The 24,955-nt window shown below is 43.0% G+C and overlaps 1 protein-coding gene across 3 annotated transcripts in view; it reads left to right on the forward strand.

Moving 5' to 3' along the window:
• Nucleotides 1–3,944: 3,944 nt before the first annotated feature.
• Nucleotides 3,945–24,955, forward strand: part of LOC308286036 (partitioning defective 3 homolog) — a 430,195-nt gene continuing 409,184 nt past the window's right edge. For all 3 annotated transcript variants that reach the window (XM_080726998.1, XM_080727000.1, XM_080726999.1), the window contains exon 1: nt 3,945–4,329. In XM_080726998.1, coding sequence (XP_080583124.1) covers nt 4,210–4,329 — 120 coding nt within the window. In that variant the 5' untranslated portion in view covers nt 3,945–4,209. The remainder of the gene's footprint in view (nt 4,330–24,955) is intronic.

Here is a 24,955-nt window from a genome sequence, read left to right on the forward strand (position 1 = left end):
TACATGCTCACAATGCCTCACGCTGCGAGGCGTTGTGAGCATGTAGATCGGCTATTTTCACAATGTCTGAAAAAAACGATTTTTGTCAGCTTTTTACACAGGTTTCTACGGTTTCTTGGGCTGGATATGGCAGCCTGGAACAGGTGTTCAAGTGCAGCTAAACTTGGTATTTTAGTAAATGTGCCACAATTAACAATAATACATTGCACCTGTGCAGCTGACCTGCGGAACCTGGGAATATACCAAGTGTGGAGAATATAATTATAATACCTTGTTAAATTGACCATTTTGTTAAATGTAGCATTTGTAGTTATTTTACTGTAATTTAACAACATAATAACCAGCACAGATAGACAACGAGACATTCATGGATTTATATTTAAAAGTAACTTTTATTTTCCCCCACTGGACCCAGGGTATGGCAGCTGCATACCCCTGCCATACCCAATTGACGCCCCTGGTTTCGTGACCACAATCACAGTTTAATTGCTAAAGTTTGGAGCTGAATAGGTCAGCTGACATGCATAGACATACTTAGCAATGTTCGACTTGTTGCTTCCTGCATTGTGCTGTTGTTTTAAGAAAGGAGAAAGAAAGGTTGTTTGTTATTTCTGTCCACAGCCGCCACAGTGAAGTTTAGTCTACAGTGGACCTACTTTTCCCTCAACTTGGACAGATTTATTTAAGTTTGCAGATATAGTCTAAAACAGAGGTCTTCAATGTTTTCAGGCCAAGGACCCCTTAACTGAGAGAGAGATGAAGCAGAGACCCCCTCTATATGCAGACTTTCATTGCCTTGTTTGACAGCACTGTCATCAGTCTATGTTGGATTCGTGTTAATGTTTTTTTTTTTTTTTTTTTTTTCAAAACATTTAGCCATTTCAATCGTCGATACGTAGTAAACTTGACCTTTCACTCTACCTCTACACCAAACCTCATTGCTGAAAATAGCCGATCTAGATCTGCTATTTTTGGCCAAAGTTCTCCTCACAATTGGGATGTGAGGGTTCAAAGTTTTTTAATTCAAAACAATTATCCTATCACACAAGGATTTGGTGCCCCCCCTATAGTAACTCTGAGGACCCCCAAGGGGTCCCGGACCCCCTGTTGAAGACCCCTGGTCTAAAACCTCATCCACATGAAATGACAAAGAGAAGGTCTGTGCCACTACTCTCTGTCTGTCTTACACCTCTGCATCTCCTTGGCCCGGCCTGTCCTGTGGGCATGGCTGCAGATGGTCAGCAACATAAGGGAGGCCCCCGGGGACATGTGACCAGGCCAAGAGTCCAAGACAGCTATTTAGCACAAAATTAGCTCGGGATGAATGCGTAACACAATCGCATGCTGTTAAGTGATAATGCGATGAAAGATGCGTTTATGTGTCTGCTGGTGGTCTTCGACATTAGCCCAGCTGCTGCTTCAGTTCCTTGGGTCACTCTCATTATGTGAACGAGGCCATTATTCCAGAGTGACATGATTTTATGGCTTCTTGTGATTCTCCCCCAGGCACACATACATAAAGTAGACATTGGAGTTCTCTTTACTGCCCTGAACCCAAGGTAAATCATGTCAAAGTGGACCTATTGCTTTCTGCATTTAGTTTCTCCCTGTTTCACAGTTTCTGTCTGTCTGCCTGTCTTCTAATCAGGAAGAAGACATCATGGAATGACATGGCGATGGGTATTAGATGAACATCAAACCCTGGCTGAATTGAGTGTTTTGCTTGTTTGGCTGGAGGTGCCATGCATGTCCCAAGCTGGCCGATCCAGCTAATATTTGTATTTAGGTAGTCTACTAAAACTCTCTGTTCTTTTCCCACATCTCTTTGCCAAAAAATAGCATGCAGATTGGCTTTTTTTTTGGGCTAACGTGAATATGTGTATTGGGGTTCTAGTGGTTGAGTAATACTGTGTGCTGATGATTATTTGGGAATGTTAGTAGTGTAGGCCTACTGAAAGAAGCTTTGAAAATAAAGGGCATGTTCTTTCTCTGTCACAAGAGGTCATTACTGCTCCAAATATGGCACATTGATAGACTTTTTGACCAAGTACAAACATGTGGCAAACAAACTTAAATGATACTACCTTAGTTCCATTGATCCAATCTTTTGATTGGTCATTCAAATAAATATGCTCTGAAAATGCACATGGCTCACCCATCTCACCACTCAATTGGCTGCCATGTTATTCGGTCAGATGAGTGGGCCACAAACACTTTATGGCTTTTCAAGTGGACCTTAATCCAAAAAAGAAAACGATTGGAACCGAAGTGGCACTGGCATCCCATAGGCTTATTCACTGGAAATGTTGCATTCATTGCAGATGACTTGATTGCACATATATAGGCTATGTATAGGCCTATCGGTTTTTTGTAGTGTTTTGTCTTGTTTGATGTCTCCATGACCAAGCGTTTTGCATTGTGTTCAAAGCTCAAAGCTCTGTTTTGAACATTATGACAGCTGGCTGGTGAGGTTGTGGTTGGTGGTTGGAGGGCCACACTCCAGCTGTGTTGATTGCTAAAATAGCCTGCCAACTGTATGGTGGCAGGCCAGGCTGGCAGTGCATGTATCAAACTCCACCTAACCCACACAGCGACGTTAGCCACAAACACACACACTTTCAATCATACGCTTGGAACACGAATGCGCCTCATATGTTACTCAACTTACTCCCATTGTTCGCCATTGAAAGATGGACAGAGTTGAAGCTACAATCAGTAACTTTTATGTCCTACTCTGGATTACAACCCGGGTCTCCCACATGACACTGACTATCTCTACTTAGTCAAGAGGCACTCCTCGCTTGGCTTCAGGCAACACTACTTCTCAATGTAGTTTGTCCCCCACCCCCCCACACACACACACACACATACTACACACACACACACACACACACACACACACACACACACACACACACACACACACACACACACGTGCACATGCCATGCCGCACGCATGCATGCAAGAACGCACATCTGTCAATGGGTTACTTTTATGCCAGCTAAAGTGAACCTCTTTTTTGTTATCTTGAAGTTAACTGGGTTGAAAATAGTTAACTGAAGTTATCCCTTTTCAAGCATGATCAATCAGACTGGGGATGTGGGGGGTTAATGATTATAATATATGAAAGGCCTAACTTTCTTTCTTTTATATGCTACAAATAAAATTGTGGTCATTTTGGGCACAAAAACAAGAAGTTGTAGGTGTAGGGTGTGTGTATCGTGCATAATATTCCAATCATGTATAGGCCAGAGGTTTCCAACTGATTTTGACCCAGGGACCACCATCCTGACTAAGAGCAACCTGGGGACCACCACCATATTGTCGGGTGGGTCCATCATAGACCACACCTGAAACAATGTTTTGTCAGTTTTCAAAGCATTTCATTACCAGTATAGTAAATGGATGGATGTCATTTGGCAAGAAGCACATTTTTGTTGGATACAGCCACACATTTGAATGCAAGTATTTTTTCCCTGGACCAAGCAGGACAGCCCAAGTCCTCTCTCAAAATAGTATTATTCACATGCAAACAAGAAATAAGAGTAGCAAATAAAGTGAAAGTCCTTTTTTAAGTGAAAGTTCTTTCTTTTTTCTTTTCTTTTTTCTTCTTTTTTACAAGATAAATATAGGCCTACATGCAATACCTCCGCGGACCACCGGTTGAAAACCCATGATGTAAGCAACTTAATATTATTTCTAACCATTTTCCACACCAGCATCCATTTATTCTTTATTATGGAAATAATAGGCAGTTTAACATTGAGGTAGCCCACAAGTTACAACACAACGTTTACCCAACTTGTCCGCGGGGGGGAGACATTTCCCTCTCTCTCCGTGATCCGTGGCCGCGCCGTGCATTCATGAGCTCATCAGCAGACAGCACAGACTAGTAGTAGGGATTTGGGAAGCGGCGACGCTGACTGAAGAAGGGACGGGGAGAGGAGGAAAACAGGTGGTCTGAAAACACAACACACAACAATGTCGTCCCGCCGGGAAAAGCGGAAAGCTCTTCTTTAAGGTCTCCCTCCAATTGGACACAAAGGAATAACGAGAGGATATTATTCTACACTCAAGGAGAAGACAAACTCCATGCTCCCGCCGCGGCTGGCTGTCTTTCCAGGGAGAGAGAGAGCGCTCTTTCTCGGCTTCTTTTTTTACTCCTCGGGAGCTGGGGAACACAGCGCACACATCGGGATAGTAGAACCATGAAAGTGACGGTGTGCTTCGGCAGGACGCGGGTGGTCGTGCCGTGCGGAGATGGAAACATTAAAGTGCACTCGCTCATACAGCAGGCTGTCATGCGGTACAAGAAAGCCATCGCCAAGGTGAGTGTTGTGTTGTACTGTTGTTGTCACTTCTTCTTTCCAAGAGAACAGCGGCGCAGAGGCGTCAATTTGGTATGGCAAGCTATGGGCAGCTGCCATACCTTGGCTACAGGGGGGAAATAATAAAATGTACTGTAATCGTGCCTGTTGCTAAGGTATGGCAACATAACTGGTGGCGTGCAAGACACCAGTCATGTTGCCATACCGTAGCTTTTTCTGAACTGACGCCGCTGCAGCGGCGGCTTTTGTTTCCCGTCGCTTCTCCCTCTCTCGACCCGACGGCTGCAGTGCTCTGAGTGGGAACAATGTTGCAATGCAATATGGCGCAAACTTGAAACAAACGCAAAGGAGGTAAAGAGAGGGGTGCATTTCTCTGTTCAAACATTCAGGCAGCCACTTTGAAAGCAAAAGAACATACCAGTTGCTGCTGTAAAAAAGCAACAAACCCGCACCGCCATTGTGGTTGTTGTGTTTGTATAAACCCCGCAAAACTTCCTCTGGGACTCTTCAAAGTAGGTTAAGGCTGCAGCAGCCAGCCAGTTTACTGTTTGGAGGAATTGTGAGCTTCTCTCGGCTAAAAAATTGATGGTTTTTAAAGACCCATGGAGGCGCATGGCTGCATAGCATGTGTAAACAGCAACACACTTGAACACAGCGAGCTGGGTTGGAATATTTAGTTCCAAGTGGTGGTGGCCATGGCTGGAAGTTGTTGCAATCTGCGATTAGCCTACTAGCCTCAGATAGCCATCATCAGACTTGCCCAAAGTAGATCTGCAGGGAATCTAGGAGTTGAAAAAAAGCGTGGATTGGACTCTGTTGTGACCAGAAGAGTGTGTTAGCAATAGGAAAGATCGTTTAATCTTAACGATCACCCTCTTTCTGACACATTTTGCTTGGGCTTTCCACTATTAAAGCAACAGCAAAGTTTCTCTTTTGTTGTAGTTATAATTAGGTTATTATCATTGCTAAGGGGAGTTGGCTAAAGAGGTTGTAGCATTGAGAGGCTATAATCTAGCAAGGAATCGATATAAGAACCTGGGTTAACAACAGTGAACTGTTGAAATGAAGAATGTGTTTGCAGCGGTGTCGGACATTTGGGACAGTTTATTCCTGACGCTTTGGTTACACAGCGTTAAAGTAGTTAGTAGATGAGGCTAGTTATAGTAGCTACTGCATTATTATCACTCCTCCTTGAGTCAGGGCAAGAGGCCCTGGAGGATAGAGAGGGAAACTGCAACAGCACGCTCCAGCTGATCGCTGGGATGCAGGCAGGCATGCAGCCAGTCAGTGAGGACTGTCTCTGAGGATAGCTGTCATGATCCTACCACACTACTAATATTAAACATAAACAGGCAGACGCTTAAAATAGCTAAAGTATGATGTCAAGTAAATAAAAGTGATCTTTTTACGTAACTTGATGGCAACTGTAGTGTATCATTGGTAGATGATGGGATGGGACATTGGGTGGGTGCACTTAAGGACGAAGGACACCCAGTTTGTGTGGTGGGGGTACTTACATGTAAGTTCAAAGGTGATTAAAAAAAGTCAATCTGCAAAATTGAAACTTTTTTGTAGATTTCCAATATACTGTTTTATCGCATTAGATATCACTGGACAAGAATGTACATGGCATCAATTTATCATTTTGTGTTAATCCCAACTTTGGTTTGTAATTTGGTTGCAAACTCAAAAGCCTTGCTATTACTGATAATAGCATGAACTTTAAGCTTACTAAGATACATCAGACCCTCTCACAGAAATACAACTTATAAAGAAACTTGATTTGTTATCCACACTATTATTAAAGACACCATACTTGCGTCATTCCCCTCTTGTTCTCAGATAATATTCCAATTTCCACAACAAATGAGGGTTGACACTACGGTCTCCAGAGGCACTTGCCAAGGTCATGTCCACTTGCCCGAAAAGTAAATCGTCCATTATAAAATTATAGGTAAAATTTGAATTACCTTTCAATTTAACACTTATTCGTTTGCTTTCTGGGCTTCGCAATAACAAATGTCATACCTACATTTTTATGCCAAAGACCTACATACTGTAGCTATGAATACGAGTTCACAGTTGTTCTTTTATATGTTTAAGTGTAGCAATTGTAGGTTAACAGTGCTCTTATTTTATATTCCACAGACCAGAAGAATTAGTGCTTTGGCGACGTTCAGGCATTTAGACAGATATTTCATGTTTGTGTTTTATATAGATGGTTGAGTCCCCTCTCAAATGAACACTTGCCCGGTCGGGCAACCTGAAAGCAAACTCCACTCTTAGTGTTAACGCCTGCATGATTATTGATCCAGTATTGACCACACTGTTGTGTTTTGGGGTGTATAGTCAGACACGTGCGTATGATCCAAGAGCTAACCAAGGCATCATGAATAAATTAATGCACTGCTCTGCAACGTCAACTTCCCTTTTGTTTTAGTCATTGTAACATAGGCTACTGTAGTGTAGAATACACGAGCGCGATGAGCGCATGTCGAGTTTGAATTATTCAGCGAGAGCTGATAGGGATTAGGGAAGTGCTGAGCGAGAACCCTCTAGCCCAGGTGAAGTTGAAACTTGAAACATAGGCCTGTCACAATTATTACATAATCTCCTAGTTGCAATCATTTGAGGTAATCACAATTACTTGAGATAATCACAATTATTTTTGCATGCATAATCGTTTTCACTTTGAAAAAGTTTCATATGGCACTTTCTTATCAGCTTTTTTTTTTTTTTTTTAATTGCAGTCGCACCTGTGTGAAGTGATGGTATCAAACAAGACACACGTGCATATCTCCTTTAATGGGCCGTTCTGTCCGCGACTTTCGTTATCTCCATAAATGGAGTTCCGTGCTCATTCTGCGCTCTCCATGCTCCCACACACAAAGCCAGATGTAGGAGCAGTTAGCACCACACAAAACATAAAGTTATAGCGTATATGTCAGTCACATCTGCATGTGCAAGGTTTGTTTACAAAGCCTAAAAGATGTGACAAATGCAATTTCTTTTTTCATATGATGAGCAATGCAAAAAAAAAAAAAAACATTAATCACAACACGATGGAGTTATATTTTAGAATTGTGATGGCTCTAGTTGAGACATCAAGTGGAAGGAAGGAAGCGTAGTGGTAATATCTGCGTCCCATCTTGATATGGTCATGTCTAGTTCCATCCGTGTTTGCTTTTAATGCAAATGGCAGATCTGTGTTATTCTAAGACAGAGAGTGGGGGAGGGACAGACAGAGGAAACATGGTTGTTGACGATCTTCCTTCAGATATTATTTATGTCTGTGGGAAGTTAAACTATTCTTAGGAAAACCAAACGTCAGTGACGCAATATCTGCAGTAGCGGCAGCAGTTGTTTCGCCTAGGGCCGGGAATGCGCTTGCTCGACTTTATTCTGTAAAAAAACTGTCTCCTTTTCCCGCCTTTAGATTGTGTTGTTTGTCTACTCTAGGACAGGTCGTGCCATTTGACCCCACTACTGGGCAACAAAGCTTCTCTCTCCCTACGATTCAGCTTTCACACAGACAGAGCAATGATGCTGTTTGAGCAGAGGAACCTGCCATGCTCAATGTTGTGTGCTCTGGTTGGTTTTTAAATAATATATATTCTTCTTTGTTGTGTGTGTGCACTGTTGGTGCATTGAATGCACCCTGACTGACGCGGCCTCTCTCAGGGCCTCTGTCATGCTTGTATTTCATGTATTTCATGCTTTACTAGCACTAGGCTATAGTGTAGAGGCAAACTGCACTCTAAGCCAGGGGTCTTCCATGTTTTCAGGCCAAGGACCCCTTAGTTGAACGAGAGATGAAGCAGGGACCCCCACAAACTTTTCATAGATTCCATACCGTATTTTGGTTTCATGTCAATTTGTGTTTTCAGATATTTAACCACTTGAACCATCAATACTTAAAGCTATACTGTGTAAGATGCTCAACTAGTGGTCAGTAGCCCTATAGCAAACCGCGGTCGCGTTCGCGTCTTTCGCCCGTTTTTCGTACCTTCACACCCCCGCGTCTGCCTCCACAACGCCGAGAGCTATCTTTAGAGGGGTCCCTGGTTCCTGTGCGTTCAGGCATTCCGGAGAAACGGACTACTTCACCCTGCCTGGTAGGCGAGATTACCTTTTGAGTAAAGAGACACACGGGCGACTACAAATATGGCGACCCCACTTCAAGATGCGCTGTGATTGGCCGGTAGTGTACCATGTGTGCATGATCGGCGATGTGATTGGGCAACGTATACACAACGTATACAGATGATGCAGATTACGTCATTTTGGCGCGAAATCCGGTCCACGGCCAGGATCATAGAAAACATATAAAGAGAAGGCTTCAGAAGCTGAAAATAACGGAGTGGGTGTTCTAAAACTTTAGCGATTTAACAGTTAGGACAATTTTAAGATTTGTTTTATAAAAAAAGTTACATGGTACAACTTTAATAAACTTGACCTTTCACTCTACTTAGTCTGCTTTTTCCCCTCTACACCAAAGCTCTTTGCCAAAAATAGCCGATCTACAAGCTCACAACGTGTCGCAGTGCGAGGCGTTGGGAGCTATTTTTAGCTGAAGTTCTCAGAATAAGGACACTAGGGTTCAAGTGGTTAATATAAAAAAAGAAGAAAAACGTTTCTATCCCACACAAAATTGGAGGACCCCCTGTAGTAACTTTGAGGACCCCCTAGGGGTCCCGGACCCCCTGTTGAAGACCCCTTCTCTAAGCAAAATGGCACAAGTTTTGTCTTGAGAATATAGGGAAAAGCTACTGAATGGTCATTTGGGCTGGCAGTAATGTATCAGGTATGTATCAGGCATGAAAAATAAATAAACAAAGCTCCAATGAACAGTTTCCAACTGACTCCCCCTTGATATTCCATTCTATTCACCCATTGAGTGTCAGGTGTTTTCAAGTCAAGCGAGTGTGTCCGGAAGTTGTGTTGAAAGAATACATCTTTTTTTTTTTTTTTTTTCTTCTTTTTTTTTGGGACACCCCATAATAGTGATCTGAATTTAGTTTGGGTGTTGGTCCTGTGCGGGTCCCTTCTTTGGGACCCTTCGGGAACCTCCCCTGTCATTAGAGAGGAATGCATCCTGTTGAGAGTCACAAGCCGAAGGAAAAATAAAACCCTCACCATGGACTTGAATGGACTCATATAACTCTGGAATTAGAATGAAGATGAGGACAGTGGGAGGGCCAGCTCTCATGTCTGTTTATGACCGTTCACTCACTTTGAGCAAACAAAGACGCTGTTCTCTTTCATGCTCGTTGTTCCTCTGTGAATCATTAGGAATATAGCGATATATCATATAATATTGTGAGTGATAGTATTAGATTAGATATCATCTGGCTTTTTAGAATTTGTACATTTTGAGATTGTAGCTCTTCCATTTTAGCTATTTTTGAAACATTTTAAAAACATAAATAACATTTGTACATTTTGCCCAGCCGTATTATACATTTCTTAAAGGACCACTTCACCTCTGGGACAACCAGATCTTATTTTATTGTTGTTTGGGACATGATCAACACAATCCTGAGTTATTTTTTGTGTTCAATCTGTGCTGAAATACTAAAATATCTAAAACCACAGATAAGATCTGGTTTTCCCAGAGGTGAAGTAGTCCTTTAACTTAAATTGACTTGTGAGAAATGGAACAGCGATGATCGGATGGAGTTGAAATAGCTCAAAGTCAAGGACGCACGCATCACATTCCTTTGGTCTTTTTCTTTCAAACAACCCTGGGGTTCTGCTCATTTTAACTTGCGGTTGACTAAGCATGACCTGCAGTTCTTAAAAAATGACGCCTGTGACTGGGGAAACCGTTGGGTAATTGTACTTAGCAACAAAACACCAAAAATGACACAGACACGAACAATGCTACTGCCGCAAGTATGTCTTTTTGAGTGTTCTTTCTGCTACGGAAGCCCCCTCGGGACATTAGATGTTCATTCATACTGTCCTCTCTTGACTCGGGCAGTGACAAGAGCTCCACATCATACCGTTTCCTCTGGAGGTTCTTAAGCTATTGTGTGGATAGTTGACCGTTGGAGCAGACAGATGTAGCATGACACTTGGACCAGTTCATAAACAATAGGGGCAGGTGTCCTGGACTCCGGTCATGTGACACGATCGCTGCAAGAGTGTTTTTGTTGTAAGAGAAAATGGTCTCTGACTATTGTGTTAGACTTGCAATAGTATTGACAGTAAATTTGCTCTCAGAATATCTGGAAGGTGTCCATTGAAAAGTTTCAAAATTGGTGTAGATTACTAGCTTGATTTCTGAGAATAATTTCTATGATCATACATTGAAATATGCTTTCATATAACAAAGAAATCACATAGATCACATAGAACCACTAATGAGCTGAAATAATTGTATAAGGTATTATAGCATTATAATACCTAAATATTAAAGCAATTGGTTAAAATGGATAGAGATTGAGGGAGAAAGAAAACGTTTTGAATCTGTGTGGCACTTATTTTGTTGTCTAATGACTCCAATCTGACAGCCTCTTTATAATCTTGTACTACTAATGCCATTTTTATGTGCACCAGCCCCCAAGATAGAATTCATTACACAAAACGACCGTCTTCTCTTAATTAGCATGCAGCAGCCTTTGATCGTCTACAGGGCCTTAGGACATGCAGGCCTACATGCTATGAGCGCAGACTGCCACTGTTATGTGGTCATGCAGGCTACCATGTACAGCAGTAAAAGATAAACGCATCACAGCTTCAAAGGAAGCCCCCCACTCCCACCCACCTAGCTATTTGAAGTTGGGCACAACTTCTTCAAAAGTAGGACAGTATTGTATGTATGAGAGAGCGACAAACGACAGGATTTCTATAGTCACAGAAACCACAGGAACCTTTAAGAGGGTGATGTGCAAGGGTTGACAGACACTATGGGCCGATGCATACAAACCGAACCGAGCTGAATTTATTTCGGTTCGGTTCGAAGAGTAACAAAATCTCGTCAGCACCGAACAGCCAAATTAATGACGGTACCTGTCCCCTCGAACCTCTGAATGACGTCATATTGTAGTTTAGACAGAGCTGAACTGAAATAAATTCGTCTCTAAAGTGGAGTATGCATCGGCCCTAACCCGACTGCCCGTGGCAACTGGCAAGTAAATAAAATGTATGGACAGGTGGAGTTTGCTTTCAGGTTGCCCGACAGGCAAGTCTGTTTGAATGGGGAAGCAACTGTATTAATTAAATAATTCATGAAAGAATAAATAATGCTACAGTTTGCACTCAATCAGACTTTCAAAGTGACTGTCGCCACTCTGTAGTTATCGATTGGATTTAACGTTAAATTGATTTACTATTCGGGCAAGAGTGGGCATGACCTTTGGGCAAGTAGAACTTGACCTGTACTTGCCCTCTGGGCAAGTGCCTCTGAAGCCGTAGTGTCAACCCCTGCAAGTCTGAAAAAGTAATACAGGTAGTATGGTATGTACTGTAGAGAAATATATTATACTATCTATCTATTCTATTCTATCATTCAATAAAAAAAAAGCGTGTGAACTTGAAGGCAGGGGCATAAAAAGAGCCATAGTCATGGAGAGTCATGACATTGGTGGTAGGAATGTCAGGAATCCGGACAATGTCATGATCACACTGTGTATTTAGGGACGGCAGATCTTCCTCGTATTTAGCCGTGGACTCAAAAAGAATTTTACACCTCACGGGTTTGATCCCCAATGTCGCTGGGCTGCACCAGCCAGGGGGTCGCTGCTTCCAAATCAGGCGTTGCTGGATTAAAAGCTTGGCTGACGAACACTGGGCCGCCGGCTGTGACCTTGGTCGCACCACCGCGGTTGAGTTGGGCCAAAACATGTCCTGGTGTGACATTCAACCAAATTGGGAAGTCAACCTACTACTGCTGAGGGAAGTCTAAACATAGACTTTATGATCCTGTATTGTTTTCAACTGGAAATAAGTGCAGACGCATAATGTTTGACATGTCAACACACTCGTTTTGTTTTTAAATATAACTTTACGACAGACGTGTATTAATTAGGCCTAGCCACCTGTTTACACACCCTCTTCGCCCCTCATTTGAGCTCTTACCATCGGGCAGGAGGCTTAGAGTACCTCTAGCAAAGAAGAAGGGATGCAAGACATCATTTGTGCCAACTGCAGTGGAAATAAGAAAATATTTGAAATTGAATAGTTCCAACCCCCACATCCCTTGATCACTTTTGCACTGTTGCTATGTCAAAGGATGCATTTTATATAGTGACTGACTGCCTGTGTGCCAAAGACACATTTCCATTTTATTTTTATTACTTTTCTTACATTATCTTATCTAATCAAATTTCAATTTAATTGAAAATAATCAATCAAAATATGCACTATGCGCGCTGGAGCGAATATTGGAAAAATCTAGTGTACCCACACCTACGGTAGTGGTACAGCTCGCCGATGCTGCACCATGGTCGTGTTAGCTAGACAAGTCATATTTTGTGTGTGTGTGTGTGTGTGTGTGTGTGTGTGTGTGTGTGTGTGTGTGTGTGTGTGTGTGTGTGTGTGTGTGTGTGTGTGTGTGTGTGTGTGTGTGTGTGTGTGTGTGTGTGTGTGTGTGTGTGTGTGTGTGTGTGTGTGTGTGTGTGTGTGTGTGTGTGTGAGTGAAATATGGAAGTTGATGTGATAATGAAAATGCCAATTTAGCTGGTCAGCAGCATGCTTTCTTCCCTGGAGGAGTATGAACTCTGTGCAGAGGCATTAGCAGACCTACAGCAGCTGTTTTGGATGATGTGACGTGATCTATGCTCTACTGAGGTGGGAGGCTTACAGTTTTGATTCATACTTCATTGCGTGCGGGTGTCGCTCGCCGTTAATAGCAGATCTGCAAGCTCAAAAGCGTTGCACTGCGGCATGTTGTAAGCCTGTAGATGTGCTATTTTGGGCGTGTGACACAGAAGCGTAACGGAGCATAAATCAGGATTCAGAGTGACTGACTGCAAAAGTTGTCACATGATGGGAATGTCCCTCGCCTTCGCATCCCAAAAGAAAACTATGTGTGAGGCAGACATTGTCAAGGGCTTCCTTTGTTCCTTCCTGCATTTGTCTTGCATTGATCCTGGATACTGTCAGTAAAAACAAGCATGATATTGTGGCATTATTCTGTCTTTTCTGCCTTTATCGATGGTACAGGGAAGATAGACAAGAAACAAAGAGAGAGAGAGAGTCGGGTAGTGAGGGACATGCAGCAAATGTTCCGGCCAGCCCCATTTATACTGTATATCGTCACTGTCGGGCAGAAACCTTGTATCTCCCAAGTTACAAATTCGTAAGTTTTTCCATAAAGTAAAGCCCTGGTTCATCACACAAGACTATTGCACAAAACTTGTGAAAACAGCCAATCTACAAGCACACCGCGAGGCGTTGTGATCGGCTATTTTCGGTTTTGGACATACAAGGTTTCCACCCGACAACGACGATATATATATATCAAGACTTTTAATTCTACATCCTTCTTCCATCCCCCAAGAGGTCTGATCTTTAGCCACCCTCGCCCCCCGCCTCCTTGAGGTCGTCTGGAAATCTCACGTGCGGTTCTGTTTTTACCATGATGACCATATTGTGCCATCGTGCCTCTCTTGCCAGGGTAGACCAGGTCACTCCCTGGTTTTCCACAAACACACCTCAGGCAGCCTCTTTCATAAATAAACTGTGTCTAGGAGAAAGTCCTGGACAAACACGAAAGAGAGACACACAGAGAGAGAAAGACGGACAAAGAAAGCGAGGTGATCTGGAGTGCAAAAGAAACGCTCCCTCATTCTCTTTCTCCGCGTCAGTTTGCATCCAGTCGCTTCCTCTGTTTATGGAAGAAGCCCTGAAGCTAGACGGAAGGGAAGAGTGATTTGACCTCCAAACAGCATCCCTTGACTCAGACAGCACATCAAAGGAAGAACTCCAAGACTGCTTGCGGTCCTTTTTTTGAAGTGTCCGTCATCCAGAAAATGTAGAGTGTGAGTGTGAGTGTGAGTGTGTGTGTGTGTGTGTGTGTGTGTGTGTGTGTGTGTGTGTGTGTGTGTGTGTGTGTGTGTGTGTGTGTGTGTGTGTGTGTGTGTGTGTGTGTGTGTGTGTGTGTGTGTGTGTGTGTGTGTGTGTGTGTGTGTGTGTGTGTGTGTGTGTGTGTGTGTGTCAAATGGCAGCCTATTTTACTACGTATCGGAGGGCTTTCTGAACTACAAGTCACATGTGGCCGGATTTCGGGTGTGCGTGGTTGGGACATTCAGCTGACTGGATCCATGCCAGGGGTTCGAATAATCTGTTTGCACAGCACTCTGTAAACCACTTTAAGCACTCTGTGTCACTAAGTATTCTGATTTAGATTCTTATTAACAGGGTTTCAGAGGGGGGGACCCAGGGGCCAACGTGCAAATGGCTTCCCCTGGGCTTTCGGCTCGCATGGTTAAGCTGGAAATGGCTCATGGCTGAGACGTCTCTCTTCCAAAAAAGGAATGTGACACTGTCGTCAGTCACATTAGGATCGCATCAAGCCAACATATGGCATTGACAACACATGGGATGAGGTCTGAATACACACAGATGTGCTTAAAGTCCAACTTCCGCCACAAGAAGAATGCACATTGTAATTTATTATAAACACATCAATAGATATGGCGATAACTGTAATGGTTGTAAAGACGTCGTCTATTTCAGCCATGACTGTATCTAGTTGTGTGATGAAACGCAAGCTACAAATCTTCACCCTTTGAAGTTAAGTCATCTAATTGACATGCACCAAATTCTTCTTAGAATAGCTTTGTGAGTTATCAGACTAGTTAAGGTTTTTGCTCAGAACTGCTCAGTTTCAGATTCTTTTTTTTCTCTCCCCAATTTAGTTGTTGTGCCAATTTATTCCTCCCCACCCACGTTCCCGTGTGTTGTCACTGCTGTTGTGTCCTACAGGCTCACCTGCCAGCGAGGAGCCCCCACCGGGAGGACATCCTGTTATACCACTGCGCCACCTGAGCGCCCCCGCGTCTTTCTGTCTAAACTTGGCCTTGGTTTGCATTTACACATGAGCCCACAATTACACTGTAATAGACTCTCTGTTAGTTAAACTGTCATTTTGTTTGTTAGCAAGTTGGCCAAGCATAACATAGTGGTCATCAACTTTCTTCAACAATAAGCATGATCTGGTTACAATAGACAGGCGGTGACGCAGCGAGGCGTTGTTCTGTTTTGTTCTGTCAACTCTGTTGATTTCATGGCTGTGAGAAGTGAAAGAAGTTTGTATTTTTTTCCCGTTTGATGCATATTCTGTATACCGTAGATCAAGATTGACACAGACTGACATGTGCATGGCATGCATGCGCAGACAGACATGCACATGGATACACAGAGGGACACATGGATGGACACACAGATGTATGCGCACACCGACAGACATACACTTCGGCACTCACAGAAAAGCACACAATCAGACGGACTCATGAATTCACACTCGCAGAAAGAAACACTCAGTCTGAAATGTCAAGGACTGAGTGTAGAGCTCTGAGCACAGGAGGAGGATTGTCTGTGAGGAATGTGTTGACACTGTGAACAGTTCTCATATTCTGTACAGTACTGTACGACTCCTTGTGCTGCTTATTCTTTTATTTAAATTATTTCAGAACTGTTTTTCTTTGTTTTCTTTTCCCCCACAGGGACATCAAATAGCAAAATTAGTTCAGTCAGTCAGTCATTCAGTCAGTCAGCCAGTCAGTCAGTCAGTCAGTTATTAGGCAGGCTGTCTTTCATCTGATGCCCCTATGCTAGCGATTGTGAAAGGCTACGGAGTGTCTAAATGTATGTGTTTAAATATGCTGGCCTTGCATCATATTGCACTTTGTGTATATCTACTGTATGTCACCCATGGCGTGCCTCTGTTATTACCGTTGGCAGTTTTGTTTTGTTTTCAAAGAAAAGGGAAGACATTAGGTAAAGTTACTCTACTTTAGTGTAGACTGTAGAGAGAAGATCATATGGTCTGTGAACTAAGTGGCGGAGGCACCAGGCACCCCTAAATAGGTATGTTGCTCTCTAGCTATGCAACAGATCTTTGGATAATATGCTATTATGAGAGGTGGTTGGGCCTTTCATTATGCTACTGGTTGGCCATCATAAACATGTACATTTTATAAACTAATTCTAACGCGGACTATGTAACTGAAATGCACTGATGACGTACAGTATATTCACAAGTTCTGTCAGCAATAGAAGTTTGTGTAGGCTATATTAAGTTCCCATTACCGATGACGTATGAAAGATTGACAGCAATGTTTCCTCATGCTTGATGCATGTTGTCTATCCATTGAAGTCCTCAACATAAAGGAATGCTTGCACCAGTCAAATTAAAAACATGACATTGTTGCATTTGCATGGTCTAATGCTTTCTGATTTCTGTGAGCTCACCTGTGAGCACCTGTGCCACAATTGCCTACGCCACCTAGAGTTTGAAAATGCAAGTGCACACAAGGCAAATCATAACACACACATAATGACTCAGCATGACTTGAAAACTGATCTTCCTGGGATGCTGCGATTTCTCAGCCAGATAGACCATCTACCTTCCAAGTTAGCACAACAAACCCACATCCATTCCTCACTGCTGGGGACATGCATTTCTTCTGCTCCTCTCACTCTTCACTGCCCCGTTTTAATAAAACCAATAATAATAATAATAAGCTAACGAATACGATAAACATTTTCATGTATTATGTTTTGCTCCATAGCCACTCCCATCATTCCCATCCAGTTGATAATTGTCATTGTCCAAGTGTGAGAGCTAGGATGAGATGGTGATGTAGACACAAACACGACGTTGGATGTGGGGGGAAAAAAACATATACATGATAGAAAAATCTAACACAGTATTGTGACACAAAGGGAAAAACAAGCATACGGTACTTTGGGCTGCTTATGGAATAACCTTATATAACACAGAGGAGCGGAGAGTCTACATCGCCTTAACCCCTCCGAGTGTAGCGACAGAAAAGGAACCAGTGGCAGGCTCGGGTCGCGCACTGCAAAACCAAAGAGGCTAACGCATCTGAGAGGAGCAGAGCTCCCGCATTGTCATCGGCACAAATGATTTATGAGTGTAGATTAATGATGTCCCTTGAAATTGAATTCAGTACTTAGACTGATGAGGCTTTGTCTGCTAAATATAGGCCAGGCCAGGCTGCAGCTTTGTCTCTGACAGATAGATGATGATTGGCCTTTGGGCAGGGCAAGAGGCATGCACGGGGCGGGCAGGGTGCTTGCTCAAAACGCTGGCTCCAGAGATAGAATGTGGAATCTGGATCATTCGGCCGTGGCTGCTGGTCCAAGGATCAAGTCGAACTATTTATCGACGTTGTACATTTCAGGCGTACAGTGAGAGAACAAGGGCTCCCTAAAGACCAACAATACATCAAACGAGGGAAGGAAGGTGTGAATCCACTTGACTTGAGTGCACAAGTACAATGATTAAACGCTCACAGTAGCGCATAGATAAAAATCACACCCGTGTGAAGTGGAGCTCTGTGTGTGTGTGTGTGTGTGTGTGTGTGTGTGTGTGTGTGTGTGTGTGTGTGTGTGTGTGTGTGTGTGTGTGTGTGTGTGTGTGTGTGTGTGTGTGTGTGTGTGTGTGTGTGTGTGTGTGTGTGTGTGTGTGTGTGTGTGTGTGTGTGTGTGTGTAGATCATGTGTACCGATTTTTGTGACATTTGAAGAAAATATGTAGGAAAAGGAGCAAAAAGTGTGTTTTGGAGAAAATTCAAGATGGCGGAAAATCTATCCTGGCGCAAATGGGCGTGGCCTATATGGGGAGATGCGTCTTGACCCAAGGAATCCAGGGAAAAAAGAATTTTAATTTTCCGATCCACGGTTCAAGAGTTACGGGGCAAAACGTAAAGTGGGCCGTTATAGCGCCACCATGAGGCCGAGTGATGTAATTATTTTTCGATTCATTCTTAAAATCATTATGAATCTCCTCTCCGAGGTTTGAAACTGTAGCTCCTATGGTTTACGAGAGAAAAATACTTGAAAGTGATTTCTTGCATTGTCCCATTATAAGTCAATGGGGACAATTAAGCGTCGTTTTTTGCCGATTACGTCGGCATGGTAAGGCGGATCGGAACGAAAGGTAATAGAACACCATTCCCGGCCGAGCCGCACATTTTGATGTATATATTGCGCGAGTGGCGTAAATGGTGCGGCACTAGTTACGCGCCGAAGTCAGGCTACATACAGACAGACACACACACAGACACACAGACCCACACAGCCACGTATAGGGAGCCTGTGTTTCACACAGCTCCAAAAAGCACATTGTCGCTGTAGGGCGAAAACCTTGTATGTCCAATACAGTTACTTTTCAGGAAATGGAAGAAAGCACTTATGCACCAATACATCCAATGTAGTTATTATTTAGTCACAAGCTGTTGTTAATATTTTGATCGGTTAATGTGAAAAACCCACAAATAGACTTTCAACCTGCTTGGCCTCCCTATTTTAGGCAGACATGTTCAAAAATGTGATTACCATATGTAATTTCTTGCCGATGCTGAGTAGATCTACAATGTAATACTGGGTCCTATCCTGACACATTCCTAGCTTGTAGATCTATTCTTTTCGACACTTGTAAAAAAACACAGTAAAAGAACAAGCCAATAGAGACACAGCTCTGATGCTTTGACAAAATGAAAAATGGCAAACGCGTGTGAGGAAATTAAATTCCTCTTCCTTGTTTTACCGGTGGTTTCCAGGCAATTGTCCTGCTCAATTCAACTTTTCTGCTCGCTGAAAAACAGTCCACACCTACGGCATGTTGTTGCTGTGAGATCGCATCTAATAACGACCGGCACAAAATCTGATTTATGTGAAGGCCTGGCCAAGCACCGATCAGCTGAAAAAATGTTCTGTTATTACGATTCAAGGTGAACCTTTTATTGATTCCTGGTGGGAAATTCAGCATGATAGAAAACATCACTATTCCCACAGGGAAATTCAGGAAGTAATATAATATATCACTATAATTAAGCATTCCATTTATGTGGATTCACAATGCCTTCACACATAGATTTCATTGTCTGGAACATTATATCTATGCTGTAGGCCCCGACCACGTGTGTGATCTATGTATTTGACAGGTTGATATCTGCTCAGTGGTGTTTTAATGACACTCAGATTTCCCCTATTTTATGCTTGATCAAAGAGAAGCTTTGCTTTGAGTTATGGCTACCATGGTGATGCCAACCTCTTGTTTGGCTGCGTTTTAGACGGCAGTCACGGCACTTGTCAGAATGCAAGCCTACACATGGATAAAATCTCCTATCTGCACTAGTGGGAATGCAGTTCCTATAGCTCAACAGGGGGGTCTGAAAGATCACAGGTTTGGATTCGGTTTGAAGCTTGGACCGCTCTCTCCTGTTTTTTCCAGTGGGTCTAAGGGGATTATGTCTGGACAGTTACCATTGAATTAAACAACACAGTAATTAATGTTGTTTGTCGTTCTGTGACGCTACATTTCCTGATCCAAGTGGTTAGGAAACCCTGCTCTTAAATAACCCAGCGAAGGTTCCCATTCTTTCCAACACATCTCCCAGTTCCTCTTCAGTTGGAGCCCGCACTTTGCAAAGCGTCCGCACAACCGCGGCACATGAAAAGCTGTTCTCTGGCCACCCCGGCCGATGATGTAAGACTTTGTGTATCTGCCCAACATGCTTTGTGCAACCGCCAGTTTGTCCTGCAACATGGTGCGCATTTTCTCCACTCCCTCCGCCAGATCCAGAGTTCCTTGTGTAGCCGTTGGCTCAGATGCTGTTTACGATAAAAATGAGACTTTGTAAACTTCCCCTCATACACTCGCACCACTAATAAGAGATGGTGGTGTTGATATATAAATCCAGACTAGAAGCCCAGGATCCAAGATTATGTTTACCTTGCTGCTCTGCTTGCTCGTGCCTCCTTTTTGCACGTTGCCAAACTGCTCCCTGCCAGACATGTTTGGATAAACGTAGTGCAGCATACATCACACAGAGTTGGCCAGCCTGCTGCTTTCACTGCAGCTTACTGTATGTGATGAGTGCAGTTGGAGTCTCAACAGAGAGGTTTAACTCCAAACACATGGCCGTACACAATAAGAAGTGCATGTAAAAATGAAGCCTAGATTTAACATGTAAGTGAGAAAGCGAACAACAAACAAAACAAAAGTACCGTAATAAGATTGTACTAAATAGAGTGCGTAATATATACCTTTGATAATTCCATGCAATTGTGAAGATATGTCATTTCCACCTGTGGAATGAGTGATTATACAACGATTAGTTCTGACGAAGCAATCTGATTGGTTGAAATATCTATCTACCCGTGATGATAATGAACATTATGGAAGGGGTCCCATCAAAAAAAAATATCAGCACTTCAGCCCTGCCTACGGAACTTGCCTGTCAGCTTGTTCCTGTGGCAACGCTAGCGTGCCGATAATAATGATAAAGCACACCCTCTCGTGTAATATTGCATAATTATATAATTTTGCCCTTGTACTCGATTGTCACCCAAAAGTTAATCATCTTCTGATCTCTTCAGGGGAGCCTACTAATCACCCTAAAAAAAGTTTCATGATCCACCCATCCGTTCTTGATTTATTTTCACTTTAACTCTCCTACTGCCAGATTATTTATTTATTTATTGGGTCTGGTGCCATCAAAAAGCGGCTTACCTTTGCGACGTTATAGTAGATAGACAGACATTTATTTATTTATTTATTTATTTTATTTTATTTTATTGTGCAATAGTGCACTTTGGTCTGCCAGGCAGCAGAGGGCGGCGTCATGCGAGAATGAATGTGAATTTGCCTGTTATGTGTTGAAGAAGAAGAAGACCAGTCACTGGCCACAGAGCCTTACAGCCAGAGGAAATCAACAAGGAAGTGAATTGTTCTCCGTTGATGTTAACGCATAATGGATTTTTTACACCATCACCGCGGAAAATGTGTTCACGGCCGCGCGACCCCTCATCAGCTTACAGTCATCAGACGAACGAACCGAACGAGCGCCGTATTGGCGCAGAGGTCTCTTGAGAATTGGGGCGAACGTGAACGTTCAAAGCGTGGGGAGAGTTAACCTTGATTATGACTTTGTCATAATGCATTGTAGACCCAAGCATTAATCATCAGCCTACTGATTATTCAGGTTACATGAAAATCTGGCCATTAATTCACAAGTTATTTTGATCACAGACAAACAAGAGGTGGGGGTAATAAACACAGTAAAAAGAAAGACGGGATAAAGTTAAATCAAAACTCACCACAACGTAATGTCACAAAAACAATGTTTGCCTGTTAACCATTTGATCCCTTGCGTTCCTACAGTATATTCTGTTCATATTATAATAGGCAATCATTTGGAGAGAATAGGCGAACATTTGGTTACAATTGCCATCTATCTATAAGTTCACAATACAACCCATTGTGGGCTTGTTGATGTACTATTTTCAGTGAAGACATTTGGTGTAGAGCCTAAAAGGAGGTGGCCAAGGATAGACCCCTGGGGACACCCTAGTCAAGGAAGTATATCGTCTCCATCGGTGGAAACCTCATTATCTCCAAAACTGTCAATTTTAAATGAGCAAAAATAGGAGATTGACAAGCTCAAAGCACGTTGCTTCGCGTTGCGTTTCACGCTGCCGTTTCGAGCGTGTAGATCTGCTACATTTGTGTGACGCTGTAGTATGATCAAGTAGGGCATCATAATGAGGCATTTATGATAATACACAAAAAGTTTAAATTGTAAGATAAGAGGTTTCTGTCCGACAGAACACACACACCTAAAAGAACAATTGGGCCCAAAACATGCTTATCTGAAGTCTTAATAAATTATATTTTAGTGCCAGCACAAGGACCCTTTGTGTGGGGACCTGTTGCTGCCTGATTGGAATTCAAACGCACAGGTCTTTCTTGAGACAAGCTGAAGCTCGGCTCCGGGGTCTGGATTGAGTATTGTGTGACTGAGCGGGGAAGAGGAACTCTTCCTTTTCCTCTCCTCTTGTCATTAGTATGCATTGAGTCACCGTGGTAGAAATGAAGCAGACATACCAGCTGGCTCGTCTGAGAGGTTCCAGCGGGGCTTGAAAGATAAGAGATTAAGCCGTCCCCCAAAGTGTTTGATTGTGTGTTGCTATGACACGTTCACCTGAGTGGTAAAGATAAGGTTGTTCTTTTTGTTTAGTGCTGTCTTTCTTGACGCCTGTACAGTATCACTGGACCACAATCCTGCACAACAACATGTCGAAGCCATGACAGTCGTTCCTTTGTTCCCTTCTGTGGATCTCCTTATACCGTAATTCCTTTCAGGTGACAAACATAATGTAGGGATAGAGACACTGGTGCCTTTCCATGCACACTAATGCACAGATTACTGGGAGGTTATGGCAATAATTGGGCTGAAACGTTTATAGCATTATGGCACTAACCTGGTTATACATCATGTTTGGCTCAAAAGGTTGATTACTTCTTCTAGTATGCGGATGCATACATTACAGTTGGGCTACATATTCAGAATGGGTGCACATTCAAGCAATCCAAACAAAACGTAGATTTTTGTATACTGCAGGGTTTCCATGATTGCATTAGTTAGTATAGTAGAGTCTAAACCTGAGGTTCTGTGACCATCCTCTCGGAAGGATGGTTTGATGATTGATTTGACCTCTATGGACCCTTTATAAAAGATTTAGCCCCCAGGTCCCTCGCAAAAATCCCAGCATTTTTTTCTAGAGGGCCACATTCAAAATGGCGCCCGGCGCCATCTCTAAAAAGTAACTTTTGATAGAGATAACCTAGAATCATGTTTGAAGACACTTTTTCATACAAGTCAACCAAGAAGATTCCAAATCTGACACCATTTTAATCATAAGACCTCATTTTGGCCCAGAAACCCAAGATGGCCACCATCCAGTAGCATGAAAACATAACTTTTGAATAGGAACGTAATTTATTGGGGATTGTAATTTGTACAGACTCAAAACACATATCAATCTGAATCAGAGCATTCTGTGTCACTGGTTTCTGAATCACCAGATTCAGATGACTCCACCCTCCTCCTCTGTGCATCATCATCCTCCTCCTCATCCACCTCACTCTCAGCATCCTCGTCCTCTTCAAATGGCCCGGGTGTAGGTAGGTGTGTTGGGAGAGCAGGCCGTGTGTGGCGGACAGGACGACAGCGGCCACCTACCAACTCCCAACCATGTCCGAGTGGCGAGGGGTGGTGCTTCAGTGTGGGGTTGCGCAATAGATGGGGTTATTCTTTAACATGGGAGTGGATGGGTTTATTCTTTAACATGGGAGTGGATGGGGTTACTCTCTAACATGGGAGTGGATGGGGTTACTCTCTAACATGGGAGTGGATGGGGTTACTCTCTAACATGGGAGTGGATGGGGTTACTCTCTAACATGGGAGTGGATGGGGTTACTCTCTAACATGGGAGTGGATGGGGTTACTCTCTAACATGGGAGTGGATGGGGTTACTCTTTAACATGGGAGTGGATGGGGTTACTCTTTAACTCTTTGAGTGCCACCCCTTTCACCACTAGAGGGCGCCCAGTGACCAGAGAAAATCCCATAGAGATATGCTGGTATATGCAGGTATATGCAGAAGCCCTGCAGCCATGACTTGCCTGAACACTTTCCTTTGTGCATGTACAGGAAGAGGATGAAGTTAGCTTGAAGTTAGCTATTGGCTACCAAGCATTTTAGAAGCCTTATTTTCGTCAACTTAGCCATGATTAAACCTTGCACACCTCATGCATGGGAAAAAAACAGAGAAGAATGAGCTCTAAAAAATCCAATGCAATCCTGGATTGCATTGGAGTGGATTTGTGCAGTTTGTTCACAGCTTTCAAACAAAAAAATCCGATTGGAAATCCGTTCAGGCATTCTTGAGATAATCGCCATTATGTTTTACATGTTATGTAAACAAACATGGCTGCCCTGTATGTTAGATGGGGTTGTATGGGGGTGTAACATGCAAAATCGCGATTGAAATCATGTTCACCAGATTTGATGGGGTCCAAAAAAAAAAAAAAAAATTTCAAAAAAAATTTTTTCCAAAAAAAAAAAAAATGTTTTTTTTTTTTTTTTTTTTTTAAGCCGAACTTGTTCGGGATCGGCACACTGCGATACGCTAATAAAGCCGAACTAGTTCGGGATTGGCACTCAATGAGTTAACATGGGAGTGGATGGGGTTACTCTTTAACATGGGAGTGGATGGGGTTACTCTTTAACATGGGAGTGGTGGGGTTACTCTTTAACATGGGAGTGGATGGGGTTACTCTTTAACGTGGGAGTGGATGGGGTTACTCTTTAACATGGGAGTGGATGGGGTTACTCTTTAACATGGGAGTGGATGGCGTTACTCTTTAACATGGCAGTTGTTGGGGTTACTCTTTAACATGGCAGTGGATGGGGTTACTCTTTAACATGGGAGTGGGCTGTATGCCATAAAAATCTAAATTCAAACAAAACGTTATCCAGGTCAAGGACCCCTTAGCTGAGGGAGAGATGAAACTGGGACCCCCCCCCCCACTATATATTGTATACAATTTGTGTTGCAGATTAAACCTTTTCATATAGCTTCAT

Source organism: Nannobrachium achirus (assembly GCF_963921795.1).
Source record: "Nannobrachium achirus genome assembly, chromosome: 5".
NCBI classification, from domain to species: domain Eukaryota; kingdom Metazoa; phylum Chordata; class Actinopteri; order Myctophiformes; family Myctophidae; genus Nannobrachium; species Nannobrachium achirus.